Below are 18,835 nucleotides of genomic sequence, written 5' to 3' on the forward strand. Positions count from 1 at the left end.
GCGAACTAAACGCACGTTTCAGCCTGCAAATGCGCTGGGGGTTTAATCTCGACAGGCAAATCTCAACCTACTACTGTCCCGTTCCGTACGTTCAACCACCGTATCAACAGCTTTTTGTGATTTTCGTTCACTTTTGTGTGCCTGCATTGGCGGCCTTGAAACAAGCCTCCATGGAACAAACCGGGCATGACCATCGACCGGACAGTGGAAACAACACGCTGGTTACCAGTACTTAATCTTTTAATTTTAGTGTATTACTCCGTATTAGTAATGGAATACTATCATGTATACTCATATAAAATTATAAATAAAAAACAATAAATAAGCAAGTGCTGATTGGTGCACGTACGGGCCCCGGATTTTATGGTGGCATCTGGATCGACTCACGGGTCACGTGACCACCGCGGGCGCTGGGCGGGCGGAGCTCATCACCAGCTCGGCCGCCGCCGCCCAGCTGGTGCCTGGTGGCTCCTGGACTCCTGGTCCGGTGCTGGCGTTCCCGGGGCTCCGGCCGGGGCGGTCACCGTGCCCGGCCGGCCACCTCCGGTGCGCCATCGAAAAGGACCCTCCCGGTCGACCCGGATACCTGCTGCGCGGCCAAGCAGGTAGGGCCGGCCGGTGACGGCGATCGATCTCGGATGGTCAGTCAGTCAGGACTCGGCAAGAATCCATCGATACGCCTGTCGTCGCGCAGCTAGCTAGCTACCGGTCGCGACGAGGAGGTGGCATCTCCATCCACCGACGACCGACCGATCCATCGATCGCTCCAGGCGTTTGCTTCAAGCAAAAGACGGCGCCTGCCTGTAATGGGCTTGATCCAACGGATGCTAGTGCTTCTTCCCCCGGCATCAGTTGGGTTACTCTTTTTTCCAAGTGCTTGATGTTTTCCACCCTGGGTAATTCCGATTCCCTTTTTTGACATGGGTAATTCGGATTCCTCTGTAACCCAGTGAAATTAATACTGTAGTTGGTTGGCTGACGGCGAAGATCAGTAAGCGGGAAGCCGTGCCCCCCGTTCAGTGCATGCGTGCAAGCATTCATCGACGCATCAGCAGAAGGCGACACCAGCTGACAAACGAAAACCCAAAAGAAAAACAGAGAGGAAGACTTGTCCGCTCGATCCGCTGCCTCCACCCCTGATCCCTCTCAGAAATTGTTTCTTCCCCAACCTCCCTCTCTCAATTCAGTTCCGTGAGTCGGCTGCATCAATCATCCGGGGACACCTCGCTCGATGATAATGTATACTTTTCCTGCTTCCCTAGTCAGGTACGCGCATCATCCCCCCAAGCTGACCAATCAGCTCGCCCCAGCATCCGCAAACGTTTGGAGAAAACGGAGACCCACGCACCGCGCGATCGTGACGCGCGCTCAAAACACGAGCTAGTGCAGCAGGCGCAGCCTTCCGTTCCTGGCAAGCAGACCTAACAAAAAGCATGACCGGAGAAGCAAGCCCAAGAAGAGCACGAGCGAACGGGGTACTCAACCCAACACGATTACACGAGGCGTTAGCGCTGCATTATTCTGCACGACGCGATACCTAACTTGTGCCGCGTCACGTCGGCATCCGTCACAAAATTAATGGCTGTGTTTAGTTTCAAAATTTCTCAATCCAAACTTCACTATTCACCTATCACATCAAATCTTTTATCTAATGTATGGAGTATTAAATATAGGTAAATAAAAAAACTAATTACATATTGTTATGTACATAGCGAGACGAATCTTTTGAGCCTAGTTAGGTCATAGTAGGATAATAATTACCACAAACAAACAAAAAGTGCTACACTGTGCTACAATATCCGATGTGACTTTTTTTACCACCATTTTACAGATCTAAACACAGCCAATACCGTCGCGCCGCTGGCGCAGTTAAGCTGCCCTGCGCTGCACGGCGGTTGTCATCGCATTGGGAGGGGGTGGGTGGATACAATTTGGTTCTCGTGAATCTGGCAAGCAAATTGTTCGGTTGCGGCTCCCATTGACGATAGGTAGAATGTACTTTCTATGTTATCCTCCGTTTCTCACTTTTTTATCTTCCTATGTGTAAGAGCTCATGTAATCTCATCTTAGAATGCTAGGATTATATTTTGTATTGGGCTATGCTATTTTCGATCAATGAAATGAAGTAGGTGGGGATCTTCCCCCGAATTGTTCGAAAAAAATCCCGTTTAGTTCTCAAAAAAATTTACACAAATATCTGTCACATCAAATTTTTGGACATATGCATGAAGCATTAAATGCAGTTGAAAAAATAATTAATTACATAGTCTAACTGATTACCACAAGCTGAATCTTTTAAGCCTAATTAATCTATAATTAGATATTATTTGTCAAGTAACAACGAAATGTGCAACAGTACCAAAATCAAAACTTTTCACCAACTAAACACACCCCGGGTTGCGTTTAGTTTCCAAAAAAGTTTGCGCAGTATACGTCACATCGAATTTTCGTACACATGCATGAAACATTAAATGCAATTGAAAAAATAACTAATTACATAGTCTAACTGATTTATACGAGATGAATCTAATGATGCTAATTAATTTATAATTAGAAATTAATTATCAAATAACAACGAAATGTGCTACATTATCCAAACCGAAACTTTTTCAAGAACTAAACACCCACTCGCGAGCCGGCAGAGCCCAGAGAGCCGCAGCGGATCCAATTCCCGAGGCGGCGAGCCGCGTCCGATCGCAGCTTTGGATCTGGCACTTGTAATTTCCTGCCGTTTTCTATTTTTTTTTCTTCGAAAAGATTTCCTGCTCCCCCACCCCGCCCCCAAAAAAAAAAAGAAGAAAAGGATTTCCTGCCGTTTTCTTGTGGGCGGGTGTCCGTCCATTGGCACCGGAAAAAAGCCTGGCGGTGCTGCAATTCCGGCCGCGTGTGTTTGCCTGTTTGGTGTCGAGATGCAGCGCACCCTGTGTTGGATTGGATGTTTCGAGCCGGCGCGGGCGGGCGGGCGGACCTCGTCGAACCTGAAGAAACGAGGAAATGGTTTCGATGCTTTGCTCTTACTTGCTTGTGTAGTTCTTTGTTCCCTTACTTTTTTCTTATTTTGCTTGGTGGGTGGGTGCTCTGCTTTGGTTTGGGATGGGAGGGTGTGTTTAGTTGGTGAAAAAGTTTGAGTTTTGGTATTGTATTAGGTTTTGTTATTACTTGACAAATAATATCTAATTATAGTCTACTTAGGCTTAAAAAATTCAGCTCGCGCTAATCAGTTAGACTGTGAATTAATTATTTTTTTCAACTGCATTTAATACTTTATGCATATGTCCGAAAATTCGATGTGATGGATACTGTACACATTTTTTAGGAACTAAACAGGACTGTGCCTGTAAGAAACTGGACGCACAGGCTGCGTGTTTGCATTTTTTTAAAAATAATAATTTGTATAGTAACGTTGTAAACGTTCATCAGGAAACTGCACTCGTCCCTTGCAAGGTGGTCCACTGACCGCGAGGATTGAGCTGCCAACACCTTCGTCCAACTTGCCAAACCAGGGGTGCTCTGCTCAACCGGTTTCTCCATACCACTTCTATGCAGTACGTAGCTCTTCCGCTTCGTGTTCTCGGGCTCTCTAATCGGCTGAAAAATGCCAATATCATTGACCGACAGTACCTAGTAGTTGACTGATCGAGCTGCAACTGTTGTGGGATTAGAGGGAAAATCGCAGGATGCCTTGAACAGTGGTGACGAGTCCAATGAAAAAGGGACTGTGGTGATTGATCGTGGGATGTCGGAGAAGCTAGTGCCATAGAAAAAGGTTAAGATTCATTCTACATATTGGATGAATCATACCTACTAATTAACTCTCTTGTATTTTTTATTTTCGCTTCGCACAAAAAATTACAACCGGAGTTAATAATTTCTTTGGACCATCTATTTAAGTTGGTCAAGCTCACTCTTGACTTCCAATATAAGACTAATATCCATGGCTCCAGCTAGTGCCCCAGCACTAGCATGCTTGTTGGGTCTAGCCCAACAGCTACACACGCACTCCTCAGCTATCAAACTAGGTTATCCGTATAGGACACTAGTTCAGGATTAATTTTCCTAGCCATGACCATGTGTCATACCGTGACCACACATGATCCATACGTCATGTGCGCGAATCTAACCCGTACGCGCTCGCGACACAACGAAAGTTGGTTCTGATTACCAAACGTTTAGTATTATAGATAAGTCCTGCAATTACTAAATGTATTTACAGTGTTGCCGTTAAATTGTTTTGCAAATTTTCTTATAAGGAGTGGTGGCCATGTTCATCCCGCCGGAGCCGACAATGTGAATGGATGGTGAAAGTCACTCGAAGCTTACTATGGGCAAGGACATCATTATTGCTACTTAACACTGTATCCCCGCTGCTTTTTAATTACTGAAAATATGATAGGATACCCGCCTAGATCTAGGATAGATCTTAGTTTGTAAAGAATCTTTTAAATTACTGAAAACCCTCATGTTTAGTTGTTTAATCTTAGTTTGTAAATAATCTTTTAAATTGCTGAAAACCCCATGTTTAATTGTTTATGTTATAGTTAAATTCATTAGTTTTGTAAGATAATTAAAACATGCAATAAAAAATTTTGAATTTTGCTCTCATATGTATCATGGTGATAGTTGCTATGATATGTACAAACGATATGTGAGTTGTTCCTCGACAATGCTCAAGGCACATATCGTTGACTATTGGGATTATTCCGCTTAAACTGGTTGATCGATGGATGGTAACCCGTTTAGTCGAGATAATTGAGGCAGTCCTCGTTAAGGACCATTGTATCCTCACAGTAAATACCAATGTAAGTCATAGAATCTAGTAGAGATGAAGACACTAGTCACGTCCTGAATTTATCTACCATGAGCTCAATAATCTTTTTGATCGCAAGATCTCAAGAACTGTTGTCCATGATCAAACATATGCATAGCATCCGGTTGAGTGTCACTCGACCACTCAAGCGCGTACATGGAACTTGCTCTGGTCGAGGGTCGATTTCTCGATGATTAGTCTAAAAGCTATACCAAATAGGGTTGAAAACAAAAACGAAAATTTTCGATTACCGGAAACCGTTTTCGAGATTTTACCGAGATTCTACCGTTTTCGAGATTTTACCGAGATTCTGGTATAAATGAAAATAAAAACGGCTACCGAAAATACAAAAACGAAAATGGTATTTTTATCCGAAACTGAAAGCGAAAATGATTTCAACCTCTACCGACCGTTTTAAAAAATTACCGTATTTATGCGGTAATTTACCGCTGATATTACCATATTTTAGGGATCCTACCGTATTTGAAGCCCAACTCAACACATATTTTCTCGGCCCAATAGCTCGCGGGCTTTCCTGCTATATCTGCGGCCCTGCACTAGTACTATTCTTAATGGCATGCTAGTATATGTTTAAGTCTCTATTTGAATATGGTTAATGATCATGTATGACTATGTCACGTATGCTGTGTGCAACTTTGTGCCATATATCGTGAATGCTACTATGTGTCAGTTATCACAGATTAGTTCCATATTTGGATTAATATCTTAACTGAATCTTCACTACTTGCATATGAGATGTGTCAAGTCATATAGTTAATGTTATGCTCTATTGTTTGATATGTTTATCGTTTTTTAAATACCGTTTTGATGTGTTTCGACCATTATCGATGTATTCTCGACCGTATATTTCTGTTTTCGAAATTACCGGAATACCGGCGCTGTTTTCGTTTCCGAAAATACCGTACCGTTTTTGTTTCCGATAAAAAAATTAAAAGTAAAAGTGGTAGTCTTTGGCCGACTGTTTTCATCCCTAGTACCAACCAATCCTCAGTTGGAATAATCAAACAGTAGACGCCACTTGACGACGAAAGGAAAACAACTCGGCCGGATGGGGCTCGCCGTGGCGTCAACAGAAAAAAGCGTGGGAGAAGAACAAAGAAAAACCAATCCACAAGGAGTAGGCAGCCAGGCCGCCGCAGCCGCCGCCGGACGGGTAGATAGCGTCGTAGCCTCATAGGGCACCACCGGGCGGACGAGTTAATTCCGTGAATGCCATTGAAATTTTCACCAATTTTTTAATGCCACTAAATAATATTGAAATTTTTTTTCCATGACATATGAGATCAATGGCAATCAAAAAATTAACTAAAATTTTAATAACATTAAAAGAATTGGCCCCGGCGGGCTTAGATCACAGGCCGCAAAACAGCTTCCCGTAAACCAGCGATATTTCCTGGCGCGGGGCCCACCACCCCTCCCTCCTCCTCCTTCCCCTTTCCGCGCTTCCCTTCCCCCTTTGCTTTCCTCTCATCTCATATATTCCCCACTCCCCCAAAATCTAATAAAATACCCCACCCTAAACCCACGCAGGAGCCAGCGCAGCCGGAGCAGCAAACCGCCCCCTCCTCCCCGCGCCCGCCGCTTCGCCCCCATGGAGCCGGTGCCGCCGGCGACGGCCGCCGGCATGGGGGGCCCTGGCCCCGGGCCCGGGTACCCCGAGTCCACGGAGTCCTCCCCACGCAGCCGCGGCGGGGACTCGTGGGACGAGCCCTTCCCGTCCTCCGCGGCGGCCGCGGCCGGCGGCGGGGGCCGGCTCCGCCTGATGTGCAGCTTCGGGGGCCGGATCGTCCCGCGCCCGACGGACAAGTCCCTCTGCTACCTGGGCGGGGAGACCCGGATCGTGGCCGTCGACCGCCACGCCTCGCTCGCCGACGTCCACGCGCGCCTCTCGCGGTCGCTGCTCGGGGGCCGGCCCTTCACGCTCAAGTACCAGCTCCCCAACGAGGACCTCGACTCGCTCATCTCCGTCTCCACCGACGAGGACCTCGACAACCTCGTCGACGAGTACGACCGCATCGCCGCCTCCTCCTCCGGCGGCGGATCCTCGCGCACCTCGCGGATCCGGGTCTTCCTCTTCCCCGCCAAGCCCGAGTCCTCCTCCTCCCTCGGCTCCCTCCTCGACGACTCCTCCAAGTCCGAGAACTGGTTCGTCGACGCCCTCAACAGCGCCATCTCCGGCTCCCTCGACGGCATCCCCCGGGGGATCTCCACCGACTCCGCCTCCGTCAACTGCCTCCTCGGCCTCGAGGACGACTCATCCGTGCACTCCCGCAGCGGGGTGCCCAACTCGGCTCCCTCCGAGGACCAGCGCGCCACCCAGCAGAAGCTCCCGGCCGCCGCCGTCGCCGCCGGCAGGCACCCGCACGACGTCCAGTCCGTGCCGGACTCGCCGATGCTGGATAAGAACTCCTCGTTCGGCTCGACCTCCTCGGCGCCGTCGCTATCGAATCTGCCGCCTATACGCGTGCGGCCGGAGGACCGCCCGCCGGACGCCCGCGTCATGCCACCTGCTACCGTGGAGGACCACTTCGCGCAGATGGGGATCTCCGAGCAGCAGCTGCCGCCTGCTGTGGCCTACATGCAGCCGCCAGCGCAGGTGCCGATCCCTGCCATGGCTGTTCCAGTTGCCAGCCCCTCTGAGGCGTCGAGCCGAGTGTTCTCCGACGATGATAAGTCCGATCACGGTGGCGGAAGTCGGAAGCCACAACCTCCAAAGCAGGAGGTTCCACCCGTTGCTGATCCCACCAATAGGTAGTTTGTTTATATCTTGGCCTACTTTTACATACATATTACTATGCTTTGAATATTTTCTTTGATAGGATGAGAAATATTGCTTTGATTATTAGTTGGGATGAAACCTTGCACGGACCATGCGCTTTATCAATTGTTTCAGAGCTGTCTACTACAACGATAGGTCTCCACCAGCGGAACATAAGCGAGATATGCCGGTGGGAACTGAAGCTGCCAGCTACCGCCTCCCAGTATCAGCTCCGGATGCTGCTGCCGCCGCTGCAGCTGCAGCAGCAACACAGCCCCCACCTGGATATGTCTTCCAGATGCATGCGCCTCCGCCACAGCAGCAGCCGCCACCACAACAACCACAGCAGCCAGCTCCACAACAGATTGTTACTGCTGGAAATCAGCATTTCATCCACAATCCAGCCACTGGGACCTTCATTCCAATCCAGTCATATTACCACCAACCTGTTCCTCAGCAGGCACCCCAGCCTGTGCCGCGGCCACAACAGGCACCTGCATTCGACCCGAACACTGGGATCTATTACATTCCAATGCAGCAGAATGCACCTCAGCCATATAGCATGCCTCCTAATGCACAAGTCTCTTTGCCACCGCCGACCCTTGTTGACACAACGCCAAAGCCAACCATTCCGATTCCTCAGATGGCTGTAAAGCCTGAATTGCAGCAGCAACCTGGTGTCTACCGAACAGCAGCAGCTGCCGCACCTGCACCTGCGCCCAATGCCACACCTAGATATGCCGGAGTGGGATACCACCATGTTATTCAATCCCACCACCACCCAGCCCAGCAACCCATTGCAAACATGACAGGCAACTATGGGTATGAATACACTGATCCGAATCGCCCACAAGTCTACTACTCGCAAGCAGCAGCACCTCCAGCATTGCCACCTCAGTATCAGCCCATTGTCTCTCCTGATCCTGGTCAGGGTGAAAAACATTAAGCTGAAGCGCCCTTCATAGCTTGAGGAGGATTGGTGAATTCTGGTACGTTGCAAACTCTAGAGGCATAGTTACCCTGCTGTTATCATTATTGATGCTCCTGCATGTTACATGAGTATGTGGCAAGGTGTTGCTATTAGGAAGCTGTGCGTTTGGGGTCAAACCAAGTATGCATCCAACCATGGACTGAAAATAAGATTATAACCGGATGGTTCTTGTGTTGGTGAGACTGAAAGAAGGGTGACATTGCTGGATTAGATTGGGGAGAGCCAAGTGTTGTTGGATCCAGTTCCAATTGCTGTCTTTTTCTTCTTCTTAATTTGAATAAATATATAGTGTCCAAAAGAACTTGGTAAAAATGAAGAACTCATCATTTGTGTAGCCCTCTGTAAATTTGAACTCTTGGAAGTCATTCAGGTTGAGGTGCAGATAAGTGTTATTAGTTTGCTTGTAGAAACTTCATTCGAGTTAAAATATCATATGTATACATCGGTCCGGTTTTGTACTTTGATGTTGATGTTGATATGTTTCTTATCGTTTAATACATTGACCCTGATTCTCTTGCAACTTGGGTCGTCCTGGTTCCGTGTATTTTCCCGGTTTGCTTTCAGAGCGTTCAAATGATCTCGCTTTGAAGTGCAGCAGAGTTATTTCCCGTCGATGTTATGCGTCGTTGTCGTGGGCTGTCTGGTTGCAGATGAAATCAACAGGGTCATAGTCTTATGTTCATACTGTACACCCTGTGATCCATCGTTCCCGTAGAAGACAAGTAGAAAGATTCAAAGCCGCAGATTGATATTTCTTCTTCGTACGGTCCTGTTGCCCACCACCATTTCTGTGATTCTGGATTTGCAAATAATCTTATCCGAAGTTAAACTGCTGCCCTGTAGCGTTCGGTTTTTCCATCAGATATTGCCCTATGGATTGATTGACACGCACTCGATGGTCCCTGTGTCTGGATCTCACTTGAAGGAGGAATAATGTTCGTGAGATCTGGATGGGGGTCATTTTGACGATGTGATGGATCAACCAATTCAATCAGGGGCATTGCCTGTTTTAGAGGGGCAGATCTTTCCGAATTAATTCACAACTGCTTAGTGCAGATATAGTTTCAGATCTTCACGAAACCAAGTTTAAAGCTGCAATTTGCTTCTGCTTTGAAGGTAAACCGGTATTTTATCCGCCAATTGACCGAGACAGGGAGTCGTGGTGCGGATAATCTCTGGCCACCCGGGTAGGTGCGGCGGTCCTCGTGTTCCAGATCCTCGGTTATGCAGTGCTAATGATGTGATCTGCCACTGGCTGGGATCTTATTCCTCGCCGGGCGATATCTTACGATCTTCCGAGCAACCAAGATGGCCCCAAGCCGATGATCGCCTCGGCCTAAGAAGAAGCGAGGCACTTCCTTTTGGCATGGCGCCAGCGTCAAAGACTAGTCGATCCATCTCATGATCGTCCTCGGCCGCCGTCGCTTTACGGATGTGCGGCCACACGTACGACGAGCTTCCATCGCCGCGTACTACTATATAAAGTTTAGTGGGGGGGGTGGGGGGGGGGGGGGGGTTATAAACAAACAGGGTCGCTTGCTACCATGGCATAAGGCTGGTTCCAACGGGGTCGGTACCGACCGCCGCCGGTCGGTACCGACCCGGCTACCGACCCGCGCCGGTCGGTAAGCGCGGAAACCGAGAGCGCGGGGCGGTAGCGCTACCGACCGGCCGGGCGGTCGGTACCGACCGGCGTTGGAGCCGCGCGCGGTCGGTACCGGCCGGTCGATACCGACCCGGCCGGTCGGTACCGACCCGGCGTCCGGTCGGCTGCCACATGGCGCTCTGTGATTGGCCAACGGCTACCACGTCAGCTAGCCGTTGCAATTAGCCATTTTTGACCATTTGAACTCCAAAAAATTCGAAAAAAATTCCAAAAAATCACAAATTTCGTCCCCGATTTTTATTTCGAAATTTTATGTAATTTCCGAATTTTTAAATTTAATAAAATGAGGTTATTGTGTCCATTTAAATTATAAAAGAACGCGTTCTGAAATGGTTAAGTCTGGAATGGAAAAGCTGACGTGGCGCTGACGTGGCTGTGGGCTGAGGCTGCAGGCTCACTGATGGAGCGCTGGGGTCGAGTGGGCTGGCGAGAGCTGACGTGGCGCTGATGCGGCTGTGGCTGCGGGCTGGGGCTGCAGACCCACTGTTGGAACCAGCCTGACAACGATCTCTGCTGGTTTCTATGGCTTTCCTTGTACTGGTACTACAAGTAAAGTGGTACTACTATTTAAAGGGTTCTGAGAGCCTGGCAAGCACGTCCAGGAGCCCTAATCAGTAATCAGCCAGCTCCTGCCTTTCCTTTGCTGTTCCTTCTTTCGTGGCTCCATGATTTGGGTGTGTGACGTGGCCCCGGCCAACGCTGAGTCGTCTCGGGGGGTTGTCAAAATCAAATCAGGTGTTGGGAGCTGAAGCTGCTGGGTTGGTCAAAATCGTTCTCGTTCCTTCAAGGTGCTGGAAGCTGAAGCCGTTATTGGCGCGTGTACACGCGGAGCGAGTACGAAGAGGAGAGATCTGGTGTTGGATCCGGCGTAGAAAGGGCAGGTGCCAACGCCTGCCACCGCACGTCTCGGGGTACGCGGCGGACGGCGTCGCGCGCGCCGGATCGGATCGGATCGGGTCGGCGCCGCTGGCACGAGGGTCGGCTGGCCGGCCGGCCGGCCGGTGGCGCGGTCCGACCTGGGCGTGGGGGTCGCGTAGTCGCAGCGCGGCACGCTCGCACCGCACGTGGGGCTGTGGCGGAGCGACCACAGGGGGGGTCAGGGGCTCAGCCACAGGCTGCCGCGCCCCACTCCCGTGGCACATGGCACCGCCGCTGCTGGCCACGGCCCGTTCGCCCATGTCGCCGCGCCGCCCAGCCAGCCGCAGGGGAAGCCAACGTGGGGGCGCGTGACGGTGACTCGGCGGGCAGGCCGGCAGCGCCCGCGCCTCGGCCCGTGCGAGCGCGTCGGGACACCGGGACGCGCACGAGGATCTCTCTCGCTGTTCCGGAAGCTGGCGTGGCCGAGGCCCGGGATCTCGTCCGCGGCTCGGAGTCATAAAGCGGGCGGGGTGACTAGGCCCGCTTGTCCCCGAGCGGCTCCGGAGGATAGGAGCTAGGAATACTGGAATAGGATGCGGCCGCCACCTCGACCCATGTACCGCCATGCCCGGGTGAGGCTCCGCTGGTCGACGAGCGGCCTGCGCGTCCCCACCTGGCCGCCATGCCCCGGTGCTGGACGAACAGCGCCGCTGCGTCAGCATGGCATCGACCGCGGAACTAGTTCCCGGAACGGGCGCATGCCAGGACGCCAAGCAGCCTCCTGTCCACCAGAACGCGACGTGCCGGCCGCCGGGTTGTAGCGACCGACAGGCGGCGATGGGTCTCTCCCGTGATCTTTTTTTTTCCCCAGCGGGGCCGACGAGCGTGCCCTCCGGAAAGCGCCGGTGCGCGCGCCGCGCGGCTTCCCTCTCCCCCATCGCCATCCCATTCCACGCACACCTTTGCAAGCGGGCGAGCGCGCATGATGCCGCGGCGGACCACCCCACCACGCAGCCGTCCGCCGTGCGGTGCTGCGACTGCTGGCCCCATTGGCCATTGTTCTCTTCTTTCTCCTTTTGACCGCCCGGCCTCGGCTGCCTGCTGCCTCTGCCCGTGCCCTCGGTGCGCGCCGCACGCCAACGCCGGAAAAAGCCCAAAAGGCTGGGGTCCCCCGGGCGACGCGACGCCGCACAGCGGGCCCCTCCGTACGTGCGTGCTCCCCTCGCGGCCGGCGGCGCAATCCCGTGTGCTCCCCGACCCGGTCACCGAAACCGCCGGCACGGCGGCACACCACCCGCACCCCGGCCCAGGAAACAGCGCCATCTACCGGTGCTGTCGCGGCTCGGTAGTTTCGCGCTCCGGCTCCATGGATGGACGCATGCATGCTGGTGTACCATCTGTTGACTGGACAATGATTAGTGTGGCCGGCCTTGTTTAGTGCCAGCATAAACCGAAGATGATTGCTTGAGCAGTTAGGCTTGTGCACCAGTCACGGAAGGGCGCTCACGGCACGGCCCACCCACTCCGTGTCGCTGTCCTTTAGCGTGCACACACGTTGACGGTTCCGGCGGCCAACCCCCGCAGGATGAGGATTATTGGATGGATGTACGTGGGTACCTAAACTGGCTGTGGCTGGTAGCAAACAATGGATCAGATAAGTTAAGTTGGATGGCAACAGCAAAGCTAGCGCTTAAACAACGGTTGAGTTTTTTTTGTTTAAAAAAAACAAAGGTTAAGTTCGCCATGACGTGACAAGCAAGAGCCGCGTAGGCCTCGATGCTCGGCCGAGTGCCCTAGACATTGCGCGCCCCACCCAGACCCAGTTGAGAGTTCAGCTTTCAGCTTGCGATGAGTCCCGACGACATGCGCGCTTGCAGCTGCGGCATGGTGAATCATGCAGCCTGTGGACACACAGGGGAAAGCACAAGGACCGGCGGAGGCAGCGCCGAGCAGCTGACAAGATGTGCAGGGCACACACTAGCAGCGGTGAAGCAAAGACGGGCGCCGTCTCTGTGGCCGATGTCACGGTGGGTCACGTGTCGCCTTGCGAGGCATGTCAGGTCGCGTGGCGAGGCGTGCAATGAGAGATTACCCGACACCTGCGAGGATGATAGCGCAGCCAGGAAAACAAAGGAGATCGAGCAGACAAAGAAAGGGCTTTCCCAAGCCTCAGCGGCCAGCGTGCTGGTTACCTCACGCGCACGGAACGCCCATCTTTATCCGAATCGGCGTGCGTCGCTGTCCCCCCGGTTTGCCACTAAGCTCTGGACCCCGTCATGTGTGCCGCTGCCGGCCGGGCACCTCGACACAACCCGTCCCGGCGCCCCCCGGCCGCCTGATGACCCCCCGGAGGTAGTGTCGTCTCCGTGGCGATCGATGCCAAAGCGAAAGGGAAAGAGCAGCGGCGGTGGGAGACAGAGACGTAGCGGCAACGCGAGAAATCTCTGTGGAAGTTCACATGCTGAAACTAGCTAGCAGTGCTCCGCAGCATGTACTGTGCAACACGGCCTCAGCTCCCAACTCATGCTCTCGACTTTCGCGCAGCTCTTACTCTGAGCACAGATGAGCTGTGCGTCGCGACCCATCTCCTTATTTGTTGGGGTTTCCAGGGTCAGTTTGACAAGTGCTCTTAATTCAGTTTCAGCTATGTACACTTAGTAGATACATGTATACTCCTACTCATCTTTGCTGAATTGTAACGTTCCAGTTTTCATCACTATTGAGTGGGAGTGTTGAAATATACAATGCAAACTTCTAGAAGGTTCTATAAAAATAAGGATAAACCATGGCATAATTTTGTTCACCATGACAAGGTTCTAGAATACTCCACAAGAATCATAAGAAGACATGAAGCTTGGATATTTCCTTGTCATGGTAAAATTTAGAATTTTCTAGAAATAGATATTTGTAGGGAACTTTCTAGAGTGTGACATGTGTCACTCATCCAAGAGGGCATGGGTGGCTATATAAGGAGGGTGCCACCCCTTGCCATGCCATACTACTCCACTCCATCCCACACACATCCAAGGGCATGGTAGAAGTGAGTATAGGTAGAGTATGCTATATTAGCCACCACAAGGTGTGTGTTCCTTTGTAACTTTGTTACTCCAATAAAGTAAGTGTCTTTATAAGTGTTAGTCTTCCGGTTAAGCTTAGTACTTAGTGTATAAGTTGTGATCCATCGAAGGTTGGCTCTGTCACCCGGGATCACAAAAGGGTCTGGGCTTCATCGAAGGTTGGCTCTGCCACCTGGAAGCCAGCTTCATCTGTTGGTAGGCTCTGCCTCCCGGAAGCAAAAGGCGGCTCTGCCGTCAAAAGGACCCGGTACACTAAGTACTAGAAGCTGACCGACTCTGAAGTGAGTTGGTGTAGATCCTCAACTTAGTAGGGCCACATCAATTTCCAACAATCACTAAAATAAAACTTATGTTGCAATTAAACTAGTAACGTAAAATAATACTAACGTTATATGAGGTATTACATAATTACTAGGCAAACTATAAGGTTCAAAAAATCGCTACGCGCTGCGCGCGCTCGAGCATGGAAAAAGAGTAATCGTGAATAATCGTGATTAATCGTTTGTACTAATATTGCCAAAAAAATAAAAAAGAAGGTTTTCAAGATGTCTTACAACAGTAAATTCTTCCCTCTGGCCATCTTCTTTGCTGGACAGCAACTGTACCTACATAAATGACAACAACCTAATTAGTTTAGAGTTCATGAAAAAAAAGAACATAACAGCTAGACATTAACAATAGATTATGACCAAGAAAGTAAGAACGAATGACAATGAGCATGATAAAATTAACAGCTGCAGACTGCAGCACACCACATGAAGTAGCACATAACAACATAGCATAGTTCATAGTTCAAACTTCAAACTCAAAGAAAATAAAAACTTAAAAGTCATAGCAGCAGCTAGCTGCTAGCAGCTGATGGTACATAGCACAATCAAGCAAAATATGATAGGCAAACACAACATGCAGCTTCAATCCTCAAAGGAATTTGCTCCTAGTATTTCATCTTCATCATCCTCAAAAGGAATTTGCTCTTCCTCATAGTCACTGTCGTCTTCAGATTCGAACTCTTCTTCTTCATGTAAATCTCTAGGCTGATTCCTTCCACTCCTACGAGGTTGAAGCTGCTCATCTGCTCCCACTGCATCTCCAAGGATACGCCATGTCATCCCAGTTCCAGGAACTTCAGCCTCAGCCTCATCCGGGTCCCTAAACCCCACCAAAGCTTGTTCATCCCCTCCCTCATAAAAAAAACCTTGTGCTTCAGCAGCATCATTGCTTAGGAGGACTTCATAAGATTTCATTCTTGTTCTTTTCTTCTTCATGGTCCAGCAGCAAAGTTTTCATTCTTGCATGCTCCTCCTTCAACAATTTCTCTCGAAGGTCATATTGAGAAGGAGGTCTCAAACCAGGACCAAAGCAACCAATGGCCTTAACCATCTCTATGAACTCATCATTGTCAACTGCATTGAATGGTATACCATGAGTGTATACCCATATAGCAATATATTGATGCACTTGATGTGTCCTCTCCTTCCAAAGTGCTTCATTTAAACTTTGTTGCCTCTTGGCTTCTTCTTTGGTTGCTTTAGGATTAATAGGTCGTGTCCATCGATCCATGGGACCTAGTTTTTGAGTTGGGGAACCACCTGATGAGCTTGCAGCCTTAGATTCAGCATCTGATCCTTCTCTACTCCCTGTAATTACCACATCTTCTCTCAGATCTGCCTCTGCCCTCTGCTTCTCCATTTTCTTCTTTTTTGGTCGGTCAAGATCTTCTTTGCACTTTTTTTTAATTTCATCAGTCACTTTGGTGCAATGGACCACTGTAGTCCCTTCATGTGCAAGGTGCTGTTTGAATCGATTAATGCCTCCACTATTCTCATTGCCACAAAGTAGGCACTTCATTCTATTCTTGTCATTTGGATCACATAGGCTGCCCCAATTCCATCCAATGTCATTTGATTTTCTCTTAAGGTGAAACACAGACTCACTTTGGTTATCACTTGCAGGCACTTGGGCATCCACAGCAGCCTGCCCCTCTGTCCCAGCCATCCTAGGAAGACATGCACAACATAGCAGTGAACACATCAGCACAATCCTACAGCAATCAGCAAAGCAAACTACAAGAACAGTCCTAGGAAGACATGCACAACATCACAGCAGTGAGCATGAGCAGAGATATTCAGAGCACAAGTACATGAACAATCCTACAGGCTAGAGGCTACAACATTGCAGATTTGCAGAGCACAAGAACATGTATAAGATATTCAGAGCACAAGCACAAGCACAATCTACAGCAATCAGCAAAGCAAAGTACATGAACAATCCTACAGGCTAGAGGCTACAGCATTGCAGAGCATAAGAAATACTGAAATAGGCTTAGTATAGTAGCAGTCCATAGAGAGGATAAGAGGAACAGAGGATTACCTGAAATGAATGGCTGTTGGCTGAATACCAAGTGGGGTGGCGAACAGGCAGGCAGGGAGGGACAGCCACGGTGGAGTCAGGGGTGGAGAGGGGGAGGCACGGCCGCGGGCTGCGGCTGACCTTTCCCTGCCGCGAACCGCACACCAGAACGACGCGACGAACGGCGCAGGGAGGCACGGACTGCAGAGGCGTGGAAGACGGCGCGGGGAGGCGCGGATTGCAGAGGCGGGGAAGCAGAGTCGCGGTGGACCGGAATGGCACGCCACGGCGGACGGCGCAGGGAGGCGCGGCGGAGGCGCGGCGGACGTCCGAACGAGTAGGGAGGCGCGGTGGACGAGCAGGGAGGCGCAACGGACGAGTAGGAGGCGCAGCGGAGATTGGATTGGGAAAGGAGGCGGCTATCGATTGGGAAGGTCGCAGCGGTAGCGGTAGCGCCCGCGCGCGCGCCAATCTTTACCGCCGCGCACCAACTTTCCCGCCTGCGCGCCAACCTTCCCGCTCCCCCGCCCGCCGGTGACCATGCGACGATTTCCGCTTGCTTACGCGCGCGTTTCGCGCGATTACGCGGCGGAGCGCGATTACGCGCTCGATTGAGCGCGGCCAGCGATTAATTGCGCGATTACCTAGTAATCGACGCGCTGACCCAGCGCGTAGCGCATAAGCGCGAGTAATTTCGCGATTAAGCGCGATTTCTTGAACCTTGTTTTATACTCTTGCCTTGTGTTAGTACATTCGTTCCCTCCAGTAACCAACATATGCATGCTTGCACCCGCAACAAATATCATCTCGTCTCTTTCCATAGAAGCCTCTTGAGTCACCGTACCACGCCATAATTCCCAGACAATCATAGAAGCGCCTACCTCCTTCGCCATAACTTCATCATCCCCTGGAAGCCACAGAGTACCCACACCATTGACCTTGAAATGACCCGTCATGGCAGCACTCACTCAATTTCCTGGAAGCCGACGCCCCCCTCTGCCGTCCTCACCCGCTCGCTCTCGCTCGCGCACGCGCGACACGCCGACCCCACGACGGGACCGCGCACTGCCGCCGGCACCACGCCGTGCCGCCCACCCCCCGCGTCCCCACCTCGCCCACGCCGCTGCAGCGTCCTCGTCGGCTTTGCCGCCTCGACTCTCGTGCCTTCAGCGCTGCCACTGTTCGCGTTGACGACGAGCTGCCGCAGCCCACGCCGTCGCCCGTCCCTGCGCGACGCCGCTGCTGCTCTCCTCGCCTATAAAAGGAGCGAGGCCGTGACTAGCCCCATCATCAGCCCAAGCACACCGAGCCGCTTCACTCCGCTAGCTGAACCACTCCTCACGAGCCCAGCTCACTCACGAGACGAAGCTCCAACAGCTGACCCTCTTCCTCGAGCTATTCCGCGCCAAGGTGAGATGGCAGGCAGCTCCCCGACCATTAACTCCGCAATAATAATAAAGGCCCAAAACACCCACCAGGTCGTGAGCACTTAATCCAAATCATTCTATTTTCGGAATTAAATACCAACCAATACTGTAAACTCAATATCTCATTCATATCAACTCCTTTTCACGTAACTCTTTTTCCTAAACTCTCCTCAAATCATATACTATCTATTCCTCCTATTTTCATCTCCATTTGAGTTTATTTTATAGCTTACTTGTGTTTGTTTGCCGGTTGTGCCGTTTTCGCCCGTAGATCACGAAGTGACCGAGTAGGAGCCTGCCAAGGAGTACGAAGGCCAGTACCGCGAGCCGGAGCCAGAAGACCCGTACCGCGAGTAGAATGCCGCCGCCGCCGACTCGTACGTAAGCGAATGCAAGTTTCATCGACCACTACGTGAGAGGTTGCATCCATGTGCGGACGTCTAGTTGTAGCCCTGGTTTAGGATCGATTACATATACCGGTACTTGAGTGATTGAGTGTGCTCATACATGCATATGAGTAGTTATGCATATCCAGAGTTGAGACTAGGATATGAAGGGTTTTGGCTGAGGTTAGCGCAGCTGGGTATGCTGGAGCCGGCGCTACTGTGGTGGTAGACTGGTAGGTGAGTGCTACCGTGGTGGTAGGCTCGAGTTGACATGTTGAAGGATGGTTGCTACCCTGGTGAACCATAAGAACCGAGTTGTTTTGACATATCACCTAGCTTACTTTAGTACGACCACAGGTTCCGGTATGGGCCGGACTTAGCCTAATCCCACTGGTTAGCCTGACGGTCGCAGGGATGATTTACGGGTATAGACCATTGGGGTCAGGGCCCGAGGGTTTGTGCGGCCGGGCTGGGGCGTGACCACGGCTGGGTGTC

General features: G+C 51.1%; 2 protein-coding genes across 2 annotated transcripts; one reads left to right on the forward strand and one right to left on the reverse strand.

Annotated features, from left to right (window-relative positions):
• The first annotated feature begins 6,324 nt into the window (after positions 1-6,324).
• Positions 6,325-9,097, forward strand: LOC120672421 (leucine-rich repeat extensin-like protein 2). The gene is made up of 2 exons (XM_039952809.1): positions 6,325-7,579; positions 7,722-9,097. Exons 1-2 carry the CDS (start codon positions 6,420-6,422, stop codon positions 8,530-8,532), a joined length of 1,971 nt encoding a protein of 656 aa, XP_039808743.1. The 5' UTR covers positions 6,325-6,419; the 3' UTR covers positions 8,533-9,097.
• A 6,311-nt stretch (positions 9,098-15,408) lies between these two features.
• LOC120674512 lies at positions 15,409-16,733 on the reverse strand. Its single transcript, XM_039955681.1, has 2 exons — positions 16,549-16,733; positions 15,409-16,174 (listed from the first exon to the last, which is right to left on the reverse strand). The coding sequence occupies exon 2, from the start codon at positions 16,171-16,173 to the stop codon at positions 15,409-15,411; it is 765 nt and encodes a 254-aa protein (XP_039811615.1). The 5' UTR covers position 16,174; positions 16,549-16,733.
• Between the last annotated feature and the right edge of the window lie 2,102 nt (positions 16,734-18,835).

The sequence above is a fragment of the Panicum virgatum genome, chromosome 5N (assembly GCF_016808335.1).
Source record: "Panicum virgatum strain AP13 chromosome 5N, P.virgatum_v5, whole genome shotgun sequence".
Classification (NCBI taxonomy): domain Eukaryota; kingdom Viridiplantae; phylum Streptophyta; class Magnoliopsida; order Poales; family Poaceae; genus Panicum; species Panicum virgatum.

Coding starts and splice junctions, on each gene's coding strand:
- LOC120672421 (XM_039952809.1), top strand. CDS start 6,420: ATGGAGCCGGTGCCGCCGGCGACGGCCGCCGGCATGGGGGGCCCTGGC. Junction 7,580..7,721: donor GTTGCTGATCCCACCAATAG/GTAGTTTGTTTA, acceptor CAATTGTTTCAG/AGCTGTCTACTACAACGATA.
- LOC120674512 (XM_039955681.1), bottom strand. CDS start 16,173: ATGGCTGGGACAGAGGGGCAGGCTGCTGTGGATGCCCAAGTGCCTGCA.